This window comes from Hypanus sabinus, chromosome X2 (assembly GCF_030144855.1).
Source record: "Hypanus sabinus isolate sHypSab1 chromosome X2, sHypSab1.hap1, whole genome shotgun sequence".
Taxonomy (NCBI): domain Eukaryota; kingdom Metazoa; phylum Chordata; class Chondrichthyes; order Myliobatiformes; family Dasyatidae; genus Hypanus; species Hypanus sabinus.
In genome coordinates, this window is record NC_082739.1 from 2,792,558 (window position 1) to 2,810,558 (window position 18,001).

Here is an 18,001-nt window from a genome sequence, read left to right on the forward strand (position 1 = left end):
GGACTGACAGCATCTATGGAAAAGAGTACAGTCGATGTTTCAGGCCAAAATATTTCAGCAGGACTGGAGGAAAAAACAATATGAGAAGTAGAATTAAAAGGTGGGGGTAGAAGAGAGAGAAACACAAAATGAGAGGTGAAATCTGAAGGGGGAGGGATGATGTAAAGAGCTGGGAAGTTGATTGATGGAAAAGATACGGGGCTGGAGGAGGGGGATCTGATAGGAGAGGACAGAAGGCCATGGAAGAAAGGGAAGTGGGAGGAGCACCAGAGGGAGGTGATGGTTGGGCAGGGAGATAAGGTGAGAGGGAAAAAGGGATGGGGAATGGTGTAGAAGGGTGGTTGGGGGGCATTACTGGAAGTTTGAGAAATTGATGGTCATGCCATCAGGTGGAGACTATATAAGGTGAATATAAGGTGTTTTTCCTCCAGTCTAATCATCATGACAGTAGAGAAGGCCATGGACATATCGGAATGAGAAATGGTATTAAAGTGGTTGGCAACTGGGAGATCCCACTATTTCTGTTGGTCAGAGCATAGATGCTTGGTGAAGCAGTTTCCCAATCTACATCAGGTCTCACCAATGTACAGGAGGCCACACCAGGAGCACCAGACACAGTTTATGAGCCCAACAGACTCACAGGTGAAGTGTCACCTCACCTGGAAGGGGTTTGGGGGTCTCAACAGACTCACAGGTGAAGTGTCACCTCACCTGGAAGGGGTTTGGGGGTCTCAACAGACTCACAGGTGAAGTGTCACCTCACTCATGTTGGAGGAACAACACCTTATATTCCACCACTTCCACTGGTAGCTCGTTCCAGTATCACCACTCTCTGAGTGACAAAGTTTCCCCTTAAATATTTTATCTTTCACCATAAGCTTATAACCTCTAGTTCTAGTCTTACCCAACCTCAGAGGGAAAAGTCTGCATGAATTTACCCTAAATATACCCCTCATAATTTTGCACACCTCCGTAAGATCTTGCCTCATTCTCTGACGCTCCAAGAATAAAAGTCTTCACCTATTCACCCTTTCACCATAACTCAGCTTCTCAAGACCTGGCACCATCCTTGTAAATTCTCTCTTGTACTCCTTCAATTTTATTGATACTTTTATCATTGTAGTACTTTTAATATTATGTTGACTTTTTTTGTTTATGTCTATAATTTTTCCCTCATCATATTTTTCTTAAATTGTAAGGTCTTATTTACAAATTTAGTTACTACTTTCCCAAGACATCCCTTCGGGATGCAGATTTTTTGTGTCAAATCTTATTGCCACTCTAGGTGAATATCTGGATAGGGAATGTTTAGAGGGCTATGGGCTAAAAGTAGGCAGATAGGACTAGCTTGTTGGGTAACACAGTTGGCATAGACCAGTTGGGCCAAAAGACCTATTTGCATGCTATACAACTCCATGACACACAAATTGAAACCACAATCACCCCATTGCTCATTGAATCATATGTTCAACCTTCAGAATTTAATCTGTACTCACGTAATTTAGAAGAATGAGGGGAAATCTCACTGTAACTTTCCAAATACTGAAAGGTCTAGATAGAGTGGATGTGGAGAGGAAGTTTCCTGTAGTGGGTGAGTTTAGGACCAGAAGGCATAGCTTTAGACTATAATGGATGACCCTTTAGAATGAAGATGAGGAGGAATTTCTTTAGCCGGATGGTGGAATTGATTACCACAAATGGCTGTGGAGGTCAAGTCATTAGGTATATGTCAAGAGGAGGTTGCCTGATTCTTGATTAGTAAAGGCATCAAAGATTTTGGGGAGAAGGCAGGTGAATGGGGTTGAAATGGATAATAAATCAGCCATGATGGAATGGTGGAGCAGATGTTGGGCTGAATGGCCTAATTCTGCTCCTATGCCTTATGGTCTTATGGTGCAACTTTTTGAACTAATACATTTTATTGGTAGTTCAGTTATGAATCATTTGAGCATTATCCTTGATGTTTTGCATTTTAGGAATGGCAGATGTTCTCCCCTGAAGGAAAATAGCAAATCAGATATGTCTTTACAACAATATAATGGTTTCATGGCTACTCCATGCCGTTCTTTAATTTCTAGAGTTAGTTGATTACTTAAATTTAAATTCACTGGCTGCCATTCTTGCCACAGGGGAGTTCCACAATTGTTACAAACCAGTCTGAAATTTTATTGATTCTAAGATGGATTAACTTTGCATAATCATTTATTTTGATTTTCCTTTTTACTGAGCCAAGAATTCATGAGACGGGAGGAAAGCTGTGTGCAAATGGGTGTTTATTTTGGTCTCTCTTTACATATTTCTCAAGATAACATACCATTTATTGGCTTTTACAGGTGGTTCACAAAAGCAAGGGTAATCTTACAAGGAGCACAAATACATTTATAAATCTTTCAAAAGGAATATATTATTTGTGATCATATAAATTGAAGCCATATTCTCTTTTCTTTGTGTTGCATTCTGAAATATTTCAAATCAGAGTGAGATCTCTGTTCACCAACAAATCCATAGACCTGGAGTAGTGATCCTCAGAACCACAAAGCAGCTGGTAAACTCAATTTCAGTTAAGTAAATTTGGAAAATAAAGAAAAATTATTTAACACTAATAATGTCAGAAATGGAGCTGTGTTGAAACAGGGGTGTCCATTGCCTCTAAAGCCTGGTTGCATGGCTCCTCTGTGATCTAACTCCCTCAATACAAAATTAATAGTGGTATAGATAGGGTAAATGCAAGCAGGCTTTTTCCGCTGAGGTTGGGTGGGACTACAACCAGAGGTCATGGGTTAAAGGTGAAATGTGAGAAGTTTAAGGGGAACATGAGGGGAAACCTCTTCACTGAGAGGGTCGTGCATGTGTGGAACAAACTGCCAGCACAAGTGGTGCATGCAAGCTCAACTACAATTTTTAAGAGAAGTTTCGATAGGTACATAGATGATAGGGGTATGGAGGGCTATGGTCCCGGTGCAGGTCAATGGGAGTAGGCAGTTGGAATGGTTCGCACAGACTAGATAGGCCAAAGGGCATGTTTCTGTGCTGTACTTTATGATTCTATGATTCTAACTCCAATGGTTGAATTGTACCTTTCATTATACCCACTTTATGGATTCTTTCACTAAAGTTATCAATTTGAGAATTAATAAGGAATTCAATATCAATTGTCCTTTGAACTTCATTATAAAATCCATTTGTTAAAGGGACTGTACCATCCTGATCTAGTCTGATTCTGGCTCCAGACAAAGCAACGCTATGTTTCCCTCTTAAATTTTAAAAGATTAGATTTGAAAAGATTCAGCTCTTCGACCCGACTGGTTCAACCAACCACAGCATCCTCCCTGCTAATCTCAGTTGCCCACATTCAGCCCATAACCCTCCAAGTTCTTACCATCCATGTAGCTATTCAAATAAATGTTGCAATCTTACCTGGCTCAACCACTTCCTCTGGCAACTCATTCCAGGTACTCACTACCCTAGGTGCAAAGTTATCTCTCAAGTCTCTTTCAAATCTCATCCCTCTTGTATCTGTGTGTGGTGAACTACATATACCTGTCTGGACACGCCCCCCCCCCCCAGTGACTGCTCCTGTGGCCCCTCCCACTGACCCCGGTTTAAAGGCGATTGGAGACACAGACCCTCCCTCAGTCTCCAGGATGTCGTGTGGTGGTCACTTGCTGCTGACGGTGCTTTCTTCCAGCCAATAAAAGCCTACCTTAACCCACGTCTCCGAGCTATTGATGGTGCATCACCGTGCTCTCAAGTTTTGGACTCCCCAACCCTGAGGAAAAGACTACCAATGTTCACTTTATCCATACCCCTTGAGACTTCATAAAAATTCCAGGAGGTCACCAAATAATAAGCAATTGAGCACCAACATCCTCTGCTAGTTACACCCCTCAAACTGTAAAGGAGTTATTCGGACAAAATGCTTTTTTTCTTTGTGATGGCCAATTTCCAAACCATGCTAACTTATTTCTTCCAATACCTAGGCTCTTAATTTATATACCAGCTCCTTATGTGGTTCCTTACAAAAAAGCTTTTTGGAAATCTAACTGCACTATGTCTACAGATAGCCCTCTATAAGCTCTCCTTGTTACGACTTCAAAGTGTTCAAGCTAATTTGACAGGCATGATTTACCTTTCATAAAACAATGTTCACACATTTAGCATTTAGGTCTACTTTGATTACTTACTCTAGCAACTACGGACACTATGTAACATTATTCCACCCATCCATTTTCTCTACTGCGTCCTAGAGTAATGTATGTTTCTCAGTTCTGATGAAGCGCCTGGACCTGAAGTATTACTGTTTCTCTTTTCATAGATGCTGCCTGACCAGCCTTTTCCAGAATTTTCTGTTTTTATTTCAGATTTCTAGCATCTGCAGTTCTGTTTTGATTTTCAAAGGAAAATAACATTTGCATTTTAAACGAAGGTTTAAGTTACATGAAGGCCACAGCACAAGCAGACTGCTTTGTGCTCTCTTCACACAAGTTTACTTCAGCCCTTTTCAGTAATGCTCTCTAGTTCTTTTTCCATGTGGTTTAAGCAAGATTCTCTTTCATAGCAACCATGTTGCTTGCTGGGAAAGCTTCTTATTGTACAACATCTTAACTACTTTTGGGTTAAGGAAGTTCAGGCTGAGTTGAATTTATTGATGAATGTAAACTAATTAGTGTGAGGTAACGGGAATTTATGCACATGAGTAGGTTAACTTCCTCAGTGTAGTAGGTTTCAGATCTTAGCCAAAGCATCAGCTCAGAAATTGGAATATTGCTTTGGGAGAAGTTGGTGCTGGGCCAGAGAAGTGGGGAGAACTTGGTTCAGGACTAATTCTTGACTGTGGTCACTATTAAATGTTAGTACAGCTCAGGGGCTTGGAGTTCAGAGTTAAATTCCAATATCATTTGTATATTCTCCCCATGGGAATGCGTAGATTTCCTTCCACAGTCCAAAGATGTACTGTGTAGGATAATTGGTCATTGCAAATTGTCTTGTGATTCGGCAAGGGTTAAATTGGGTGATGTGGCTTGAAGGGGTAGAAGGGCCTATACCTCTAAATAAAAATAGGATACACTGCAGCTCTGTGACATTTGCTGATCTGAATAAAAATGATGACTCAGAAATGAAAAAACAATAGATCTGTTAAGACAAAGGCCAGAAATGGGAAAATTGCCTTTCCTTTGTAGCTGTCTGACCATGATCCTTTATCTCAAAACTGCAATTAGCTTCTTTGTAATGTCAAATATTAACTTTTCAAAGTACAAAGTCATGAAGTACATCATTGTGTTCACACCACTGATTACACTGGGACAACTGAGAAACAAAGAATATGACTTCAATCATAAACATTTAAATGTAATTGTAAAAGCAGATATATGATGAATGTGCCCACAGTGGGTACAAGACTTTGACTTGAAAAAGCCAATAAACTGGAAACTTCTCTAAGACAATTTCTCATTGCTAGCAACAAGAGGACAGTGTAAGCTAATCTAGAGTACCTCTGGGCTATTTAAAGTTCATCACACTGTGTCAAAGTTTGAACTTTATGAAGATGAGGTATAATAGTAGTATACAGAGGAACAGTTTCTTCCTTTCATCCTATCATTCTACTAAGCATACAACATTCAAAAATAAATCCTAGTTACAGTTCCATATCAAGTTATCCCTGCTAATTCAAACAGAAAACAAGACAAATCATAACATTACAAAAGGTTATAGCACAGGAAAAGACCTATTATCCCACCTCCTCCATGGTGATGTATATGCACTTAGTGAACGTCCCTAATGTAATATAGAGCCCATTTGCAGACGATATGAAGGTTGGTGGTATTGTGGATAGTATAGAAGGTAGTTGTAAGTCCCAGCGGGACATTGACTGGTTGCAGATCTGAGCTGAGAAGTGGCAGATGGAGTTCAATATGGAAAAGTGTGAAGTGATTCACTTTGGAAGGTCAAATTTGAAGGCAGAATACAGGGTTAATGGCAAGATTCTTAGCAGTGTGGAGGAACAGAGAGATCTTGGAAAGATGGATGGCCATGTGGGATGGAAAAGTTAGATTAATCTTGAGTAGTTTATTCAACTACTAGTTTGTTTGGTAGTAGTTTGGCCTTTACTGTGCTGTACAGTTCCTTTCTTCCTCATAATCTTTTCTACCTTCTTCTCACAAGCACAATTTGACCTGGCGGGTAGCACTAAATAGCCAAGACTGTGTGTTTTATTCTGCTTTTCTAATTTTGATTCCAACAAAGTCAATAGAACTCAATGTTGAAAACATTAGAATCTGCAGCTGCTACTTCATGGCCAATGTAATGGAGATGAGTTTAAATATTTGGCTGCGATGGAATCTACACACTTCTTAACATCCTGTCACAGTGAGTGACTGCCATGTGGGAGACAGCTGATGTGAACCAGGATGGTGATGCGCTTGGTGATGAGTGGATATTGTTTAATACCTCACACTGTGGAGCAGGAATAGTTTTATTAAAATGGGAATTTGAAGCATAGTACACATTTAATTTCATTCCAAGAACGGCTCAGTGGAATATTTCTGACAACCTTAACAGTAGAATTTCCTTTTAGACCATAAGACCATTAGTTATAGGAGCAGAATCAGGCTATTCCATGATGGGTGATTTATTATCCCTCGCAACCCTATTCCCTTGCCTTCTCCCTGTAACCACTGACACCATTACTAATTTCTTAGAAGTGATGCATGCCTGAAAATTTATTTGGAAAATGATACATAGTTCTCATTCTCTAGTGAGGAGTTGATGAAATTGTCTACTAATAACAACTTATTCACTTATTTTCTTGGGCTAAATACTTCTCTACTTCAACATTAAACTGGTGATTTTTAATCATAGCTCTTAACATTTTATGCCTTAGGGATAGTTTTAAGTTTTAATTTATTTTAGACCATAAGACCTAAGAGCAGAATTAGGTTACTTGGCCCATTGAGTTAGCTCCATCATTCCATCACGGCTGATTTATTTTCCCTCTCAACCCCACTCTTCTGCCATCTCCCTGTAACCTTTGACACCCTGACTAATCAAGAACCTATCAATCTCTGTTTTAAATATGCAAAAATAACTTGGCCTCCACAGCAGTCTGTGGCAATGAATTCCACAGATTCACCACCCTCTGGTTATATACCTGTTTAAGAAGCGTTTAAACACTTCTATCATAACTGTCCCGGCCACCACCCTTTTCAATATCCAGTATGTTTCAATAAGTTCCCCCTTCTTTAATGCACCATTACATGTATAAGCAAATGTTATATGATTATGGAGTAATACACTCAATGGCCACTTTATTAGGTACACCTGTACCCCTGCTCATTAAAGCCAATATCTAATCAGCCAATCATGTGGCAGCAACTCAATGCATAAAGGTGTGCAGACAGGGTCAAAATGTTCAGTTGTTGTTCAGACCAAACATCAGAATGGGGAAGAAGTGTGATCTAAGTGACTTTGACTGTGGAATGATTGTTGGTGCTGGATGGGGTGATTTGAGTATCTCAGAAATTGCTGATCTCCTGGGATTTTCACACACAACAGTCTCCAGAATTTACAGAGAATGGTGTAAAAAACAAAAAACAATATCCAGTGAGTGGCAGTTCTGTGGGTGAAAACACCTCGTTAATGAGAGAGGTCAGAGGAGAATGGCCAGACTGGTTCAAGCTGACAGGAAGGTGACAGTAACTCAAATAACCACACGTTACAACAGTGGTGTGCAGAAGAGCATCTCTGAAAGCACAGCATGTTGAACCTTGAAGTGGATGGGCTACAGCAGCAGAAGACCATGAACATACACTCAGTGGCCACTTTATTAGGTACAAGTTGGACTTAGTGAAGTGTCTACTGAGTGTATATTAGCAACAAAATCTGGCTGGAGTTTGGCAGAGGTTTAATTGGAATACCAAACAATAATATTTGATTGATAAAATCATTAACACAAGAGATTCTAGAAATCCTGAGCAACAGACACAAAATGCTGGAAGAACTCAGCAGGCCAGGCAGCATCTATGGAGAAGAATAAAGAGCCAATGTTTCAGGCCGAGATCCTTCATCAGGACTGGAAAAGAAGGGGGAAGACACCAGAATAAAATGGTGGGGGTAAGAGGAAGGAGGATAGCTGAAAGGTGATAGGTGAAGCCCAAAGGGTAGAAAAGGTCCAGGGCAAGAGAGGAAGGAATCTGATAGGAGAAAGGGAAGAAGCAGGGGACCCAGGGGGAGGTGATAAGCAGGTGGGAAGAAGTAAGAGGCCAGAGTGAGGAACAGAAGAAGAGGGTGGGTGAGGGAAAGAAATTACTAGAAAGAGAAATTGATGTGTTCAAATTGATAATATCTAAGTCATTCTAGAAAGAACATCATTTGCCGCATGGAACTCAAATCCTCCCCTATAAGGTATTCAGTGGATGGTCAGTCTGAAACATACAATTTCCGTCAAATCAAGACCAGTGACGATGGAAATATACCTTTTCGGACATTTTAAAATTTCTCCCTGTGATTAATGTTGAACGTAAAATGTTAGTACAGTAAGTGCTTTTCAGTGCTGGTGACAGATGTACAGCAGGAAACTTCCTAAAACTGTCACTTGGTAAAATATAGCTGACAGGCAGTAAGTCCAGTTCTTTTGCCCTACCAATATTGATCATAGTTCCTGCTACACAGCTGTTGTTTTTGCCTCAGCTCTGAAGATATACTGATGACCCAATTTCTAAATGAGCAATAGTTATTTAGGAATGTATGGTTTATGTTTTTAGAAAACATAAAAGTAGCTCATCTACCTAGTTTCAAATCTTTGCATTAAATCTAGTTAAAAAATATATTGTGAGAAGCAATGTGACTAGAATTCATGTTATTAATAGGAACCAAATGCGATGAAGTTCAATCTGGAAAAATATGAAGTGATTTACTTTGGAAGGTTGAATTTGAAGGCAGAATACAGGGCTAATAGCAGGATTCTTTACAGGTGTACAGAGTGGTTCACATCCACAGATCCCTCAAGGTTCCAGCACAAGTTGATAGGTTGGTTAAGATGGCATATGGTGTGTTGGCCTTCATCAATCAGGGGATTGAGTTCCAGAGCCATGAGGTAATGTTGTGGCACTATAAAGTTCTGGTGAAACCACACTTGGAGTGTTGTGTTCAGTTCTGGTCACCTCATTATTGGAAGGGCGTGGAAGCTTTAGAGGAGGTGTAGATGTGATTTACCAGGATGTTGCCTAGATGATAAGAGACATAGAAAGAGCCACAGACTTTTTCACCGGACAGAAATCGCTAATATGAGGGGCATGGTTTTAAGGTGATTGGGTGAAAATACTGTATAGGGGAGGATGTCAGGGTAGGTTTTTACACAGAGAATGGTGGGTGTGTGGAACACCCTGCCAAAGGTGATGGTAGAAGCAGATACATTAGGGAGATTTTATATAGGCACATGGATGAAATAAAAATGGAGGGCTATGTGGGAGTGAAGGGTTAGATTGATCTGAGTTAAGAGGTCAGCACAACATCATGGGCCAAAGGGCCTGTACTGTGCTGTAATGTTCTATGTTCTATAGTTACTCTGAAATGACTCCCTCTTTAAAGGCTCACTCTGACCCATTGTAGACCTTTTGCATTGCTATTGTAAAGTAACATACGTGTCATTGTCTTCATCTTGCTGCAGCAGCTTCTCAATGGCCATGCTTGCAATGGTTCTCCTGGCATCCTCCAACTCCAGAAGTCCTAGCTCAGGGATGGAAATGTTCAGAGGCATGAACGGGGATGGCAGGGAGTTTGTCTGACATGGTACACCTGATGGTGGTAAAGCTGAAAGCGTTTGGCTCCAGGATGAGTGACTGAGTGCTGACTGCTGATCCAACAGATCCATTTGTGAAATCCCAGCCGGTGTAGGGGCCCTCGACTGTGGGGAAACAAAAGCTTTCATCAAATAACAGTTCCCTTCAAAACATTGCTTTGACTCACTGACAAATGCACTGATTATCCTTTGTTTACCTTTTTCTAACTACTGATAATTTCTCCCTCGTTCCCTTTTTCTCTTTTGCCATTCTCAATTCTGGCTCCTCTCTTGCCCCTTCTCTTCTCCCCCCACTAGTGCCACTCTTTCTTCCCTTTCTCCCATTGTCCACTCTCTTACAGAGAATGGTGTAAAAAACAAAATAAAAAATTCCAGTGAGTGGCAGTTCTGTGTTGGCAAAAACACCTCGTTAATGAGAGAGATCAGAAGAGAACAGCCAGACTGGTTCAAGCTGACAGGAAGGCGACAGTAACTCAAATAACCACACGTTACAACAGTGGTGTGCAGAAGAGCATCTCTGAATACACAACATGTCGAACCTCGAAGTGAATGGGCTATGGCAGCAGAAGACCATGAACATGCACTCTTGGGTCACTATATTAGGTTCAGGATGGCTAGTGGAGAGATATTGAAACTGTCCTTAGTCACTAGTGGGATGCAAGAGGATTGGAGGATAGTGGATGTGATTCCATTGTTCAAGAAGGGCTCCAAGAATAAGCACGGAAATTATAGGCCTGTGAGGATGACATTAGTTGTGGGAAATTTATTGAAAGGTATTCTAAGAGACCAGTTACATGTGTATTTGGACAGACACGGACTGATGGAATAGTCAATATGACTTTGTGTGTGGTTGGTCGTGTCTAACCAATCTTAGAGTTTTTCGAGGAAAGTTGATGAAGGCACAACAGTGGATGTCTACATGGACTTTAGGAAGGTATTTAACTCGGTCCCTCATGGGAGGCTGGTCGAGAAGATTCAGTCGCTCAGCATTCAGGATGAGGTAGTAAATTGGATTTGACACTGGCTTTGTGCGAGAAGCCAGGGAGTGGTAGTAAATGTTTGTCTCTCTGACTGGAGGCCTGTGACCAGTGACTGGTGGTGTACCGCAGGGATCGGTGCTGGCTCCATTGTTGTTTGTCATCTATGTCAACATCTGAATGATAATATGGTTAACTGGATCAGCAGTTTTGTGGATGACACAAAGACTGTGGGTGTAATAGACAGGAAGAAAGACTATCAAAGCTTGCAAGTTGAGTTGAGAGCTGTATAACTCATCTCCTTCTACCTTAGGCCATGAACTTATCAGTCTCCCATCTGTGGACCACCTGGAGGTCCAAGACGCTTTCATTACATGCACGTGCAGTTCAACTCTTTGAGTGAAAATGCAAAAAATTTGAAGTTGATAACTCATCTCCTTCTACCTTAGGGCACAAACTTATCAATCACCCCTGCTGTGGACCACTTCTACAAAGAAGGGATCCGTACGCTCCACGACCGCTGGACTAAGTGTGTACATGTAGGAGGGGACTATGTTGAAATATAAATGTGCTAGGTTTTCTAAAATTGACTCCTTCTACCTTAGGGCACAAACTTATCAATCAGCCCTTGTACAAAGTTATGAGGTGCATAGATAGGGTATGTGCATTAGGGTTTTTACCACTGAAGTTGAGTGAGACTACAACTAGAGGTCATGGGTTAAAGGTGAAAGGTGAAATGTTTAAGGGGAACATGAGGGGGAGCTTGTTTGCCCTGAGGGTTGCGAAAGTGCGTAATGTTCTGCCAGTGCAAGTGGTGAATGAGGGTTTGAGTTCAACTATCAAGAGAAATTTGTAAAGGTACATGGATGGGAGGGGTATGGAGGGTATGGTCTGAGTGCTGGTCGATAGGACTGGTTAATAGTTAGATTAATAGTTCAGCATGAACCAGTTAGGCTGAAGGGCCTCTTTCTGTGGTGTGGTGTTCTATGATAGCATGACTATGTCCACTCTACCTATGCCTCTTATTATCTTGTACACCTTGATCAATTCACCTCGTTGGAAAGCAGCTCAAAAGTCCAAATTCCATATTCGCAATTAGCCCAGATTCACAGGCACAGGAACTAATTTGAACTAGAGCTGTGTTTGGCCGTTAGGCTCCAGAAATCTATGCCAAAGCTGTGGTATTTGCCTCTCTGTCTTTAGAACAGTCCTTAACCTATCTGTGTTTACAATTCTACACCACCATTTTCTAATGTACCTCAGTTCAGCATGTTGGGATATTGTATTAGGTTACACACCGCCATTATCTTCAGCTTAGCTGTAACAGTAAACAGTGAATGTGTTTTAACCCTGAAGATTTTGAATCAAAACCACAAGAGGTTCTGCAGTTGCTGGAAATCCAGAGTAACACACACACAAAATGCTGGAGGAACTCAGCAGGTCAGGCAGCTCTATAGAGAGGAATAAACAGTACACAGTTTGGGCCAGGACCCTTCTTCAGGACTGGAAAGGAAGGGGGAAGAAGCCAAAATAAGTAGGGGTCGGGGAGGGGAAGGAGTACAAGCTGGAAGGTGAGAGGTGAAGGTGAAGGGTATGGTGGGTGGGGGGAGGAAAATGAATTGAGAAGCTGAGAAGTGATTAGGTGGAAAAGGTGAAAAGCTGGAGAAGAAGGATTCTGACTGGAGAGGAGAGTGGACCATGGGAGAAAGGGAAGGAGAAAAGGCAACAGAGACAGGTGAGGAGGGGTAAGAATTGGAAAAGAGAGAAAGGGGAGAGGAGAGAAATTTGTAGACATTAGAAAAAAATGTTAATGCCATCAGATCGGAGGCTACCCAAATTGAATATGATGTGTTGATCCTCCAACCTGATAGTAGAAGAGGCTGTGGAACAACATGTCGGAATGGGAATTCAAATAGTTGCCTGTTGAGGACAAAGCAAAGGCAGTCCCCCAATCTGCACTGGGCCTCGCTGATGTAGAGGAGCCACGTCAGGAGCACCAGATACAGCAGATGACTGTAACAGATTTGCTGATGAAGTGTCACCTCAGCTGGAAGGACTGATTGGGGCTTTGAATGATGGTGAGGAAAGAGGTAGAAACATAGAAAACCTACAGCACAATACAGGCCCTTCGGCCCACAATGCTGTGCCAAACATGTCCTTACTTTAAAAATTACCCAGGGTTACACATAGTCCTCTATTTTTCTAAGCTCCATGTACCTGTCCAGGAGTCTCTTAAAAGACCCGATCGTATCCGCCTCCACCACTGTTGCCGGCAGCCTATTCCACTCACTCACCACTCCCTGAGTAAAAAACTTACCCCTGACATCTCCTCTGTACCTACTCCCAAGCACCTTATACCTATGCCCTCTTGTAGCAGCCATTTCAGCCCTGGGAAAAAGCCTCTGACCATCCACACAATCAATGCCTCTCATTATCTTATACACCTCTATCAGGTCACCTCTCATCCTCCATCACTCCAATGAGAAAAGGCCGAGTTCACTCAACCTGTTTTCATAAGGCATGCTCCCCAATCCAGGCAACATCCTTGTAAACCTCCTCTGCACCTTTTCTATGGTTTCCACATCCTTCCTGTAGTGAGGTGACCAGAACTAAGCACAGTACTCCAAGTAGGGTCTGACCAGGGTCCTATATAGCTGCAACATTACCTCTTGGCTCTTAAACTCAATTCCATGATTGATGAAGGCCAACACACCGTATGCTTTCTTAACCACAGAGTCAACCTGTGCAGCAGCTTTGAGTGCCCTATGGACTTGGACCCCAAGATCCCTCTGATCCTCTACACTGCCAAGAGTCTTACCATTAATACTATATTCTGCTAGCATATTTGACCTACCAAAATGAACCACCTCACACGTATCTGGGTTGAACTCCATCTGCCACTTCTCAGCCCAGTTTTGCATTCCTCCACACTATCTACAACACCTTCAACCTTTGTGTCATCAGCAGTCTTACTCCAGTCATCCCTCCACTTCCTCATCCAGGTCACTTATAAAAATAAGTGAGCAGATCCCTGAGGCACTCCACTGGTGACCGACCTCCATGCAGAATATAACCCATATACAACCACTCTTTGCATTTTCTGAGCAAGCCAGTTCTGGATTCACAAATCAATGTCCTCTTGGATCCAATGCCTCCAATAAGCCTTGCATGGGGTACCTTATCAAATGCCTTGCTGAAATCCATGTACACTACATCTACTGCTCTTCCTTCATCAATATGATTAGTCATATCCTTTAAAAGTTTAATCAGGCTCATAAAGCATGACCTGCCCTTGGCAAAGCCGTGCTGACTATTCCTTATACCTCTCTAAATGTTCATAAATCCTGCCTCTCAGGATCTTCTCCATCAACTTACCAACCACTGAAGTAAGACTCACTGGTCTATAATTTCTTGGGCTATCTCTACTCCCTTTCTTGACTATCGTGTGGATAGTCAGAGGTTTTTTTCCCAGGGCTGAAATGACTAGCATGAGAGGGCACAGCTTTAAGGTGCTTGGAAGTAGGTATGGAGGAGATGTCAGGGGTAACATTTTTACTCAGACAGTGGTGAGTGTGTGGAATGGGCTGCCAGCGACGTTGGTGGAGGCGGAAACGATAGGGTCTTTTAAGAGACTCCTGTACAGGTACATGGAGCTCAGAAAAATAGAGGGCTATGGGTAACTCTAGGTAATTTCTAAAGGTACATGTTCAGCACAGATTTGTGGGCCAAAAGGCCTGTATTGTGCTACAGGTTTTCTATGTTTCTATGTTCAACATGTCAAAAAGAGTGAAAGAGTATGGAGAAAATTTACAAGGATGTTGCAGGGACTTGAAGACCTGAGTTATAGAGAAAGGTTGAATAGTTTAGGACATTCTTCCTTGGAGTGTAGGAGATTGAGGGGAGATTTGATACAGGTAAACAAAATTATGAGTGGTATAGATAGGGTAAAATCAAACAGGCCTTTTCCACTGTGGTTGAGTGAGACGAGAATTAGAGGTCATAGGTTAAGGTGAAGGGTGAAATGTTTAAGGGGAACCTGAGAGTGAATTTCTTCACTCAAAGGGTAGTGAGACTTGACTGCAACTTTTAAGAGAACTTTAGATAATCACATTTATGGGAGGGGTATGAAGAGCTATGATCCAGGTGGGAGTCGATGAGACTAGGCAGGATTACAGTTCAGCATGGACTAGATGGCCTGAAGGGCCTGTTTCTGTGCTGTAGTGCTCTATGACTCTTTGACTCTAATATTTACTCCATGTTTAGTCTGACAGAGTGGAACTATTAGGACAATAGCCCTACTAGTGAGCTACCTAAATGAATGGAGAAGCAGGCTCAAGGAACTTGTTCCTGTTCTTCTGCCTGAGGCTGACACTGATCATCTAGGTACTGAAAACCAGATCTGCAACTTGCAGGAATAGTTTCCAAAATCAGCTCGGTGAATGGGAGGAGGTTTGGAGGAGATACGAGAGGAACTTTTTTTTCACATAGAGGATGGCTGAAGGCTGAAATCTACTTCCTAAAGAGGTGGTCGTACCAAGTACACTTACAACATTTAAATATATGGACAAGTCCATCATTGGCAAAACTCTTGCCAATAGTAGGCACATTCACAAGGAGCGCTGCTCAAGAAAGCATCATCCATCATCAAGGACCACCATCACCCAGACCACACTCTCTTCTCACTGCTGCCCTTGGGAAGGAGGTACAGGAGCCTCAGGACCCACACCAGCAGGTTCAGGAACAGTTATTACCTCTTAGCCATCGGACTCTTGAACCAGAGGGGATAAATTCACTCAACTTCACTCACCCCATCACTGAACTGTTCCCACAACCTATGGACTCACTTTCAAGGACTCTTCATCTCATGTTCTCGCTATTTATTTATTTATCTATTACTGTTGTTATTATTATTTGTATTTGCATGTTTGTTGTCTTTTGCATATTGGTTGTCCATCCTTTTGGGTGCGGTCTTTCATTAATTCTATTGTGTTGCTTCTATTTATTGTGAGTGCCTGCAAGAAATGAATCTCACTGTTGTATATGGTGACAAATATGCACGTTGATAATGAATTTTCTTTGAACTTTGAATAATATTGAAAAATAGTCTGACTTTGGCAAGACATTAAAAGTAGTTCCTACCTGGCAGTTCACTCCGAAGTTGCTGAGCAGTGGCTGCGAGCCGTAAGACATCAGTGAAGGGGGTCCCATCATTGCGTAGCTGGGACATGCAGGTTGCATGCAGACATCTTGCACATAAGATGAGTTTACCGCATCATGTGAGGTGTAATTGGGGCAAGGCGACCACTGTGGTATTGGCTGTAGGTTAGCGGAGGACGGCTGCGGCAGCCATGTAGTGTGGTAGGTACCCTCCTCAGCATGTTGTACCGATGATGAAGAAACATCTGTCTCATGGAACACAGGATGTCCTAAAGGTTGTCAAAAATAGCCAAGAAAATTAAAAACACATACTTCTCAGCATTGATCAGAAGTGAACTTTGGTAGCAATAAACTTTCCATATATTACAGATTCTGTTTTGTAAAATTACACAGAATATTACAGCACAGCACAGGCCCTTCAGCTCATAATCCTACTCTAAGATCAATCTAACCTTTCCCTCCTACATCGTTCTACAATTTTCTATCATCCATGTGTCTATCTAAGTATCTTAAATGCCCCAAATATTTTATTATTTTTAATTATTAATGATTTTATTTTTGAAATGAAGCTGCTCCAAAACCATGAAGGCAAAGTGGAACCACAAGTGATTCTGCAGATGCTGGAAATCTTTTGCAACAAACACAAAATGCTGACCGATGAATGGTCTCAGCCTGAAATGTTAACTGTTTATTTCTCTTCATAGTTGCTGCCTGACCTGCTGAGTTCCTCCAGCGTTTTGTGTGTGTTGTCCATGAAAAGCAAGCTCTTTATAATAAAAATTTGGAAATTACCAGTAAATACAGCATTGACCTGAAGAGTGAAAGACAATTAACATTTCTGGACAATAAACTTCCAACAAAATTGGATATGCATCTGTTATGGGACAAAGAAAGTATAGGGAGAATGAAAGAACAAAAGGGAAGCTACAGTGATATGGAAGAATAAAGTAGGGATTTGTTACATACTTTCTTGTTTGTTGTTTCCCTACTTCCCTCTTTTCCTGCAGCATATATCTTGCTTCATTCCTAACTTCTGCCAGCTTGATGAAAGGTTGATGGAATGCTAACATTCTTTCTCTCTTCGTAGCTCCTGCCTGCTGTGTTGAGCATTTCCTGTACTTTCTCTTCACCAATTACACTGGACAACAAAGATTTTGCTTCCTGAATAGTTTTGTGTGTACCTTATGGATTTTGGGGTGCTGATCATGAAAATCACCATGAAATATTCCTATTGTGCACCTTTTTTAAAATTGCCTATATTTGTTATTTCAGTTCACAATCTAATCAATTAAAATGTTGCCCACAACGTAAGTTGAAAAGTTTTCGATCTTGTCCAGGAATGCCTGGACATGCTTAGGCAGGGTGGATGCTGCATGGCAGGACAGGTTTAGAACAGCTATAAAAGCATCATGCACACACTGTTCTATGCATTGCGTTTTCTTGTATATCTGTTTGCGATCACGTTGATGCGCATGCTCTACGCACATAGCATAATGTGTGTACTCATTATAATAAAGTAATTGTATTTTCAGTAGTATTTGTGATAGCAAAATGTCTCACCAATATTGCAACAGCTGCGATACTTTCTGTTATATTTGTGGTGAGTATACACTTAAATTTCAAAGATGGAGCATGACTTCTCTTATTAGAATTGGCGACCAAGACAAAGCCTGGGCTCCTCACATTTTTTGCGCAACATGCACGGTTGATCTTAGAGCTCAGCTCAGAGGTACTTGGAGATCAATGCCGTTTGCTGTCCTGATGATATGGCGAGAGCAGAAGGATCATGTGACAGACTGCTCCTTCTGTCTGACCAGTGTGTCTGGTTTCTCTGAAATCCATTGAATACCCCAATCTCCCTTCAGCCACGAGACCTGCATTACGTGACGATAGTCTTTCAGGACCAAAGCCACCAGAGACGTGGAGTCTAGAGGGGGCAGACGAAGATGCCACAATGCACAAGGCAGCAATGAAAAACAACACTGATACTGATACAGATTGTGAACCCTTTATGTTGAGTGAGCCTCATCTGATAACTAAATCTGAGTTAAATGACCTGGTCAGAGACTTG

The 18,001-nt window shown here is 41.6% G+C and overlaps 1 protein-coding gene across 1 annotated transcript in view; it reads right to left on the bottom strand.

The window, feature by feature from the left end:
- The window catches only part of LOC132385081 (NF-kappa-B inhibitor delta-like), a 73,265-nt gene that overhangs the window by 49,999 nt on the left and 5,265 nt on the right, over positions 1-18,001 (bottom strand). The window contains exons 3-4 of the mRNA XM_059956808.1: positions 15,913-16,199; positions 9,639-9,901 (exon numbers count right to left, since the gene is read on the bottom strand). Of these exons, the coding sequence (XP_059812791.1) occupies positions 9,639-9,901; positions 15,913-16,199 (550 nt within the window). The remainder of the gene's footprint in view (positions 1-9,638; positions 9,902-15,912; positions 16,200-18,001) is intronic.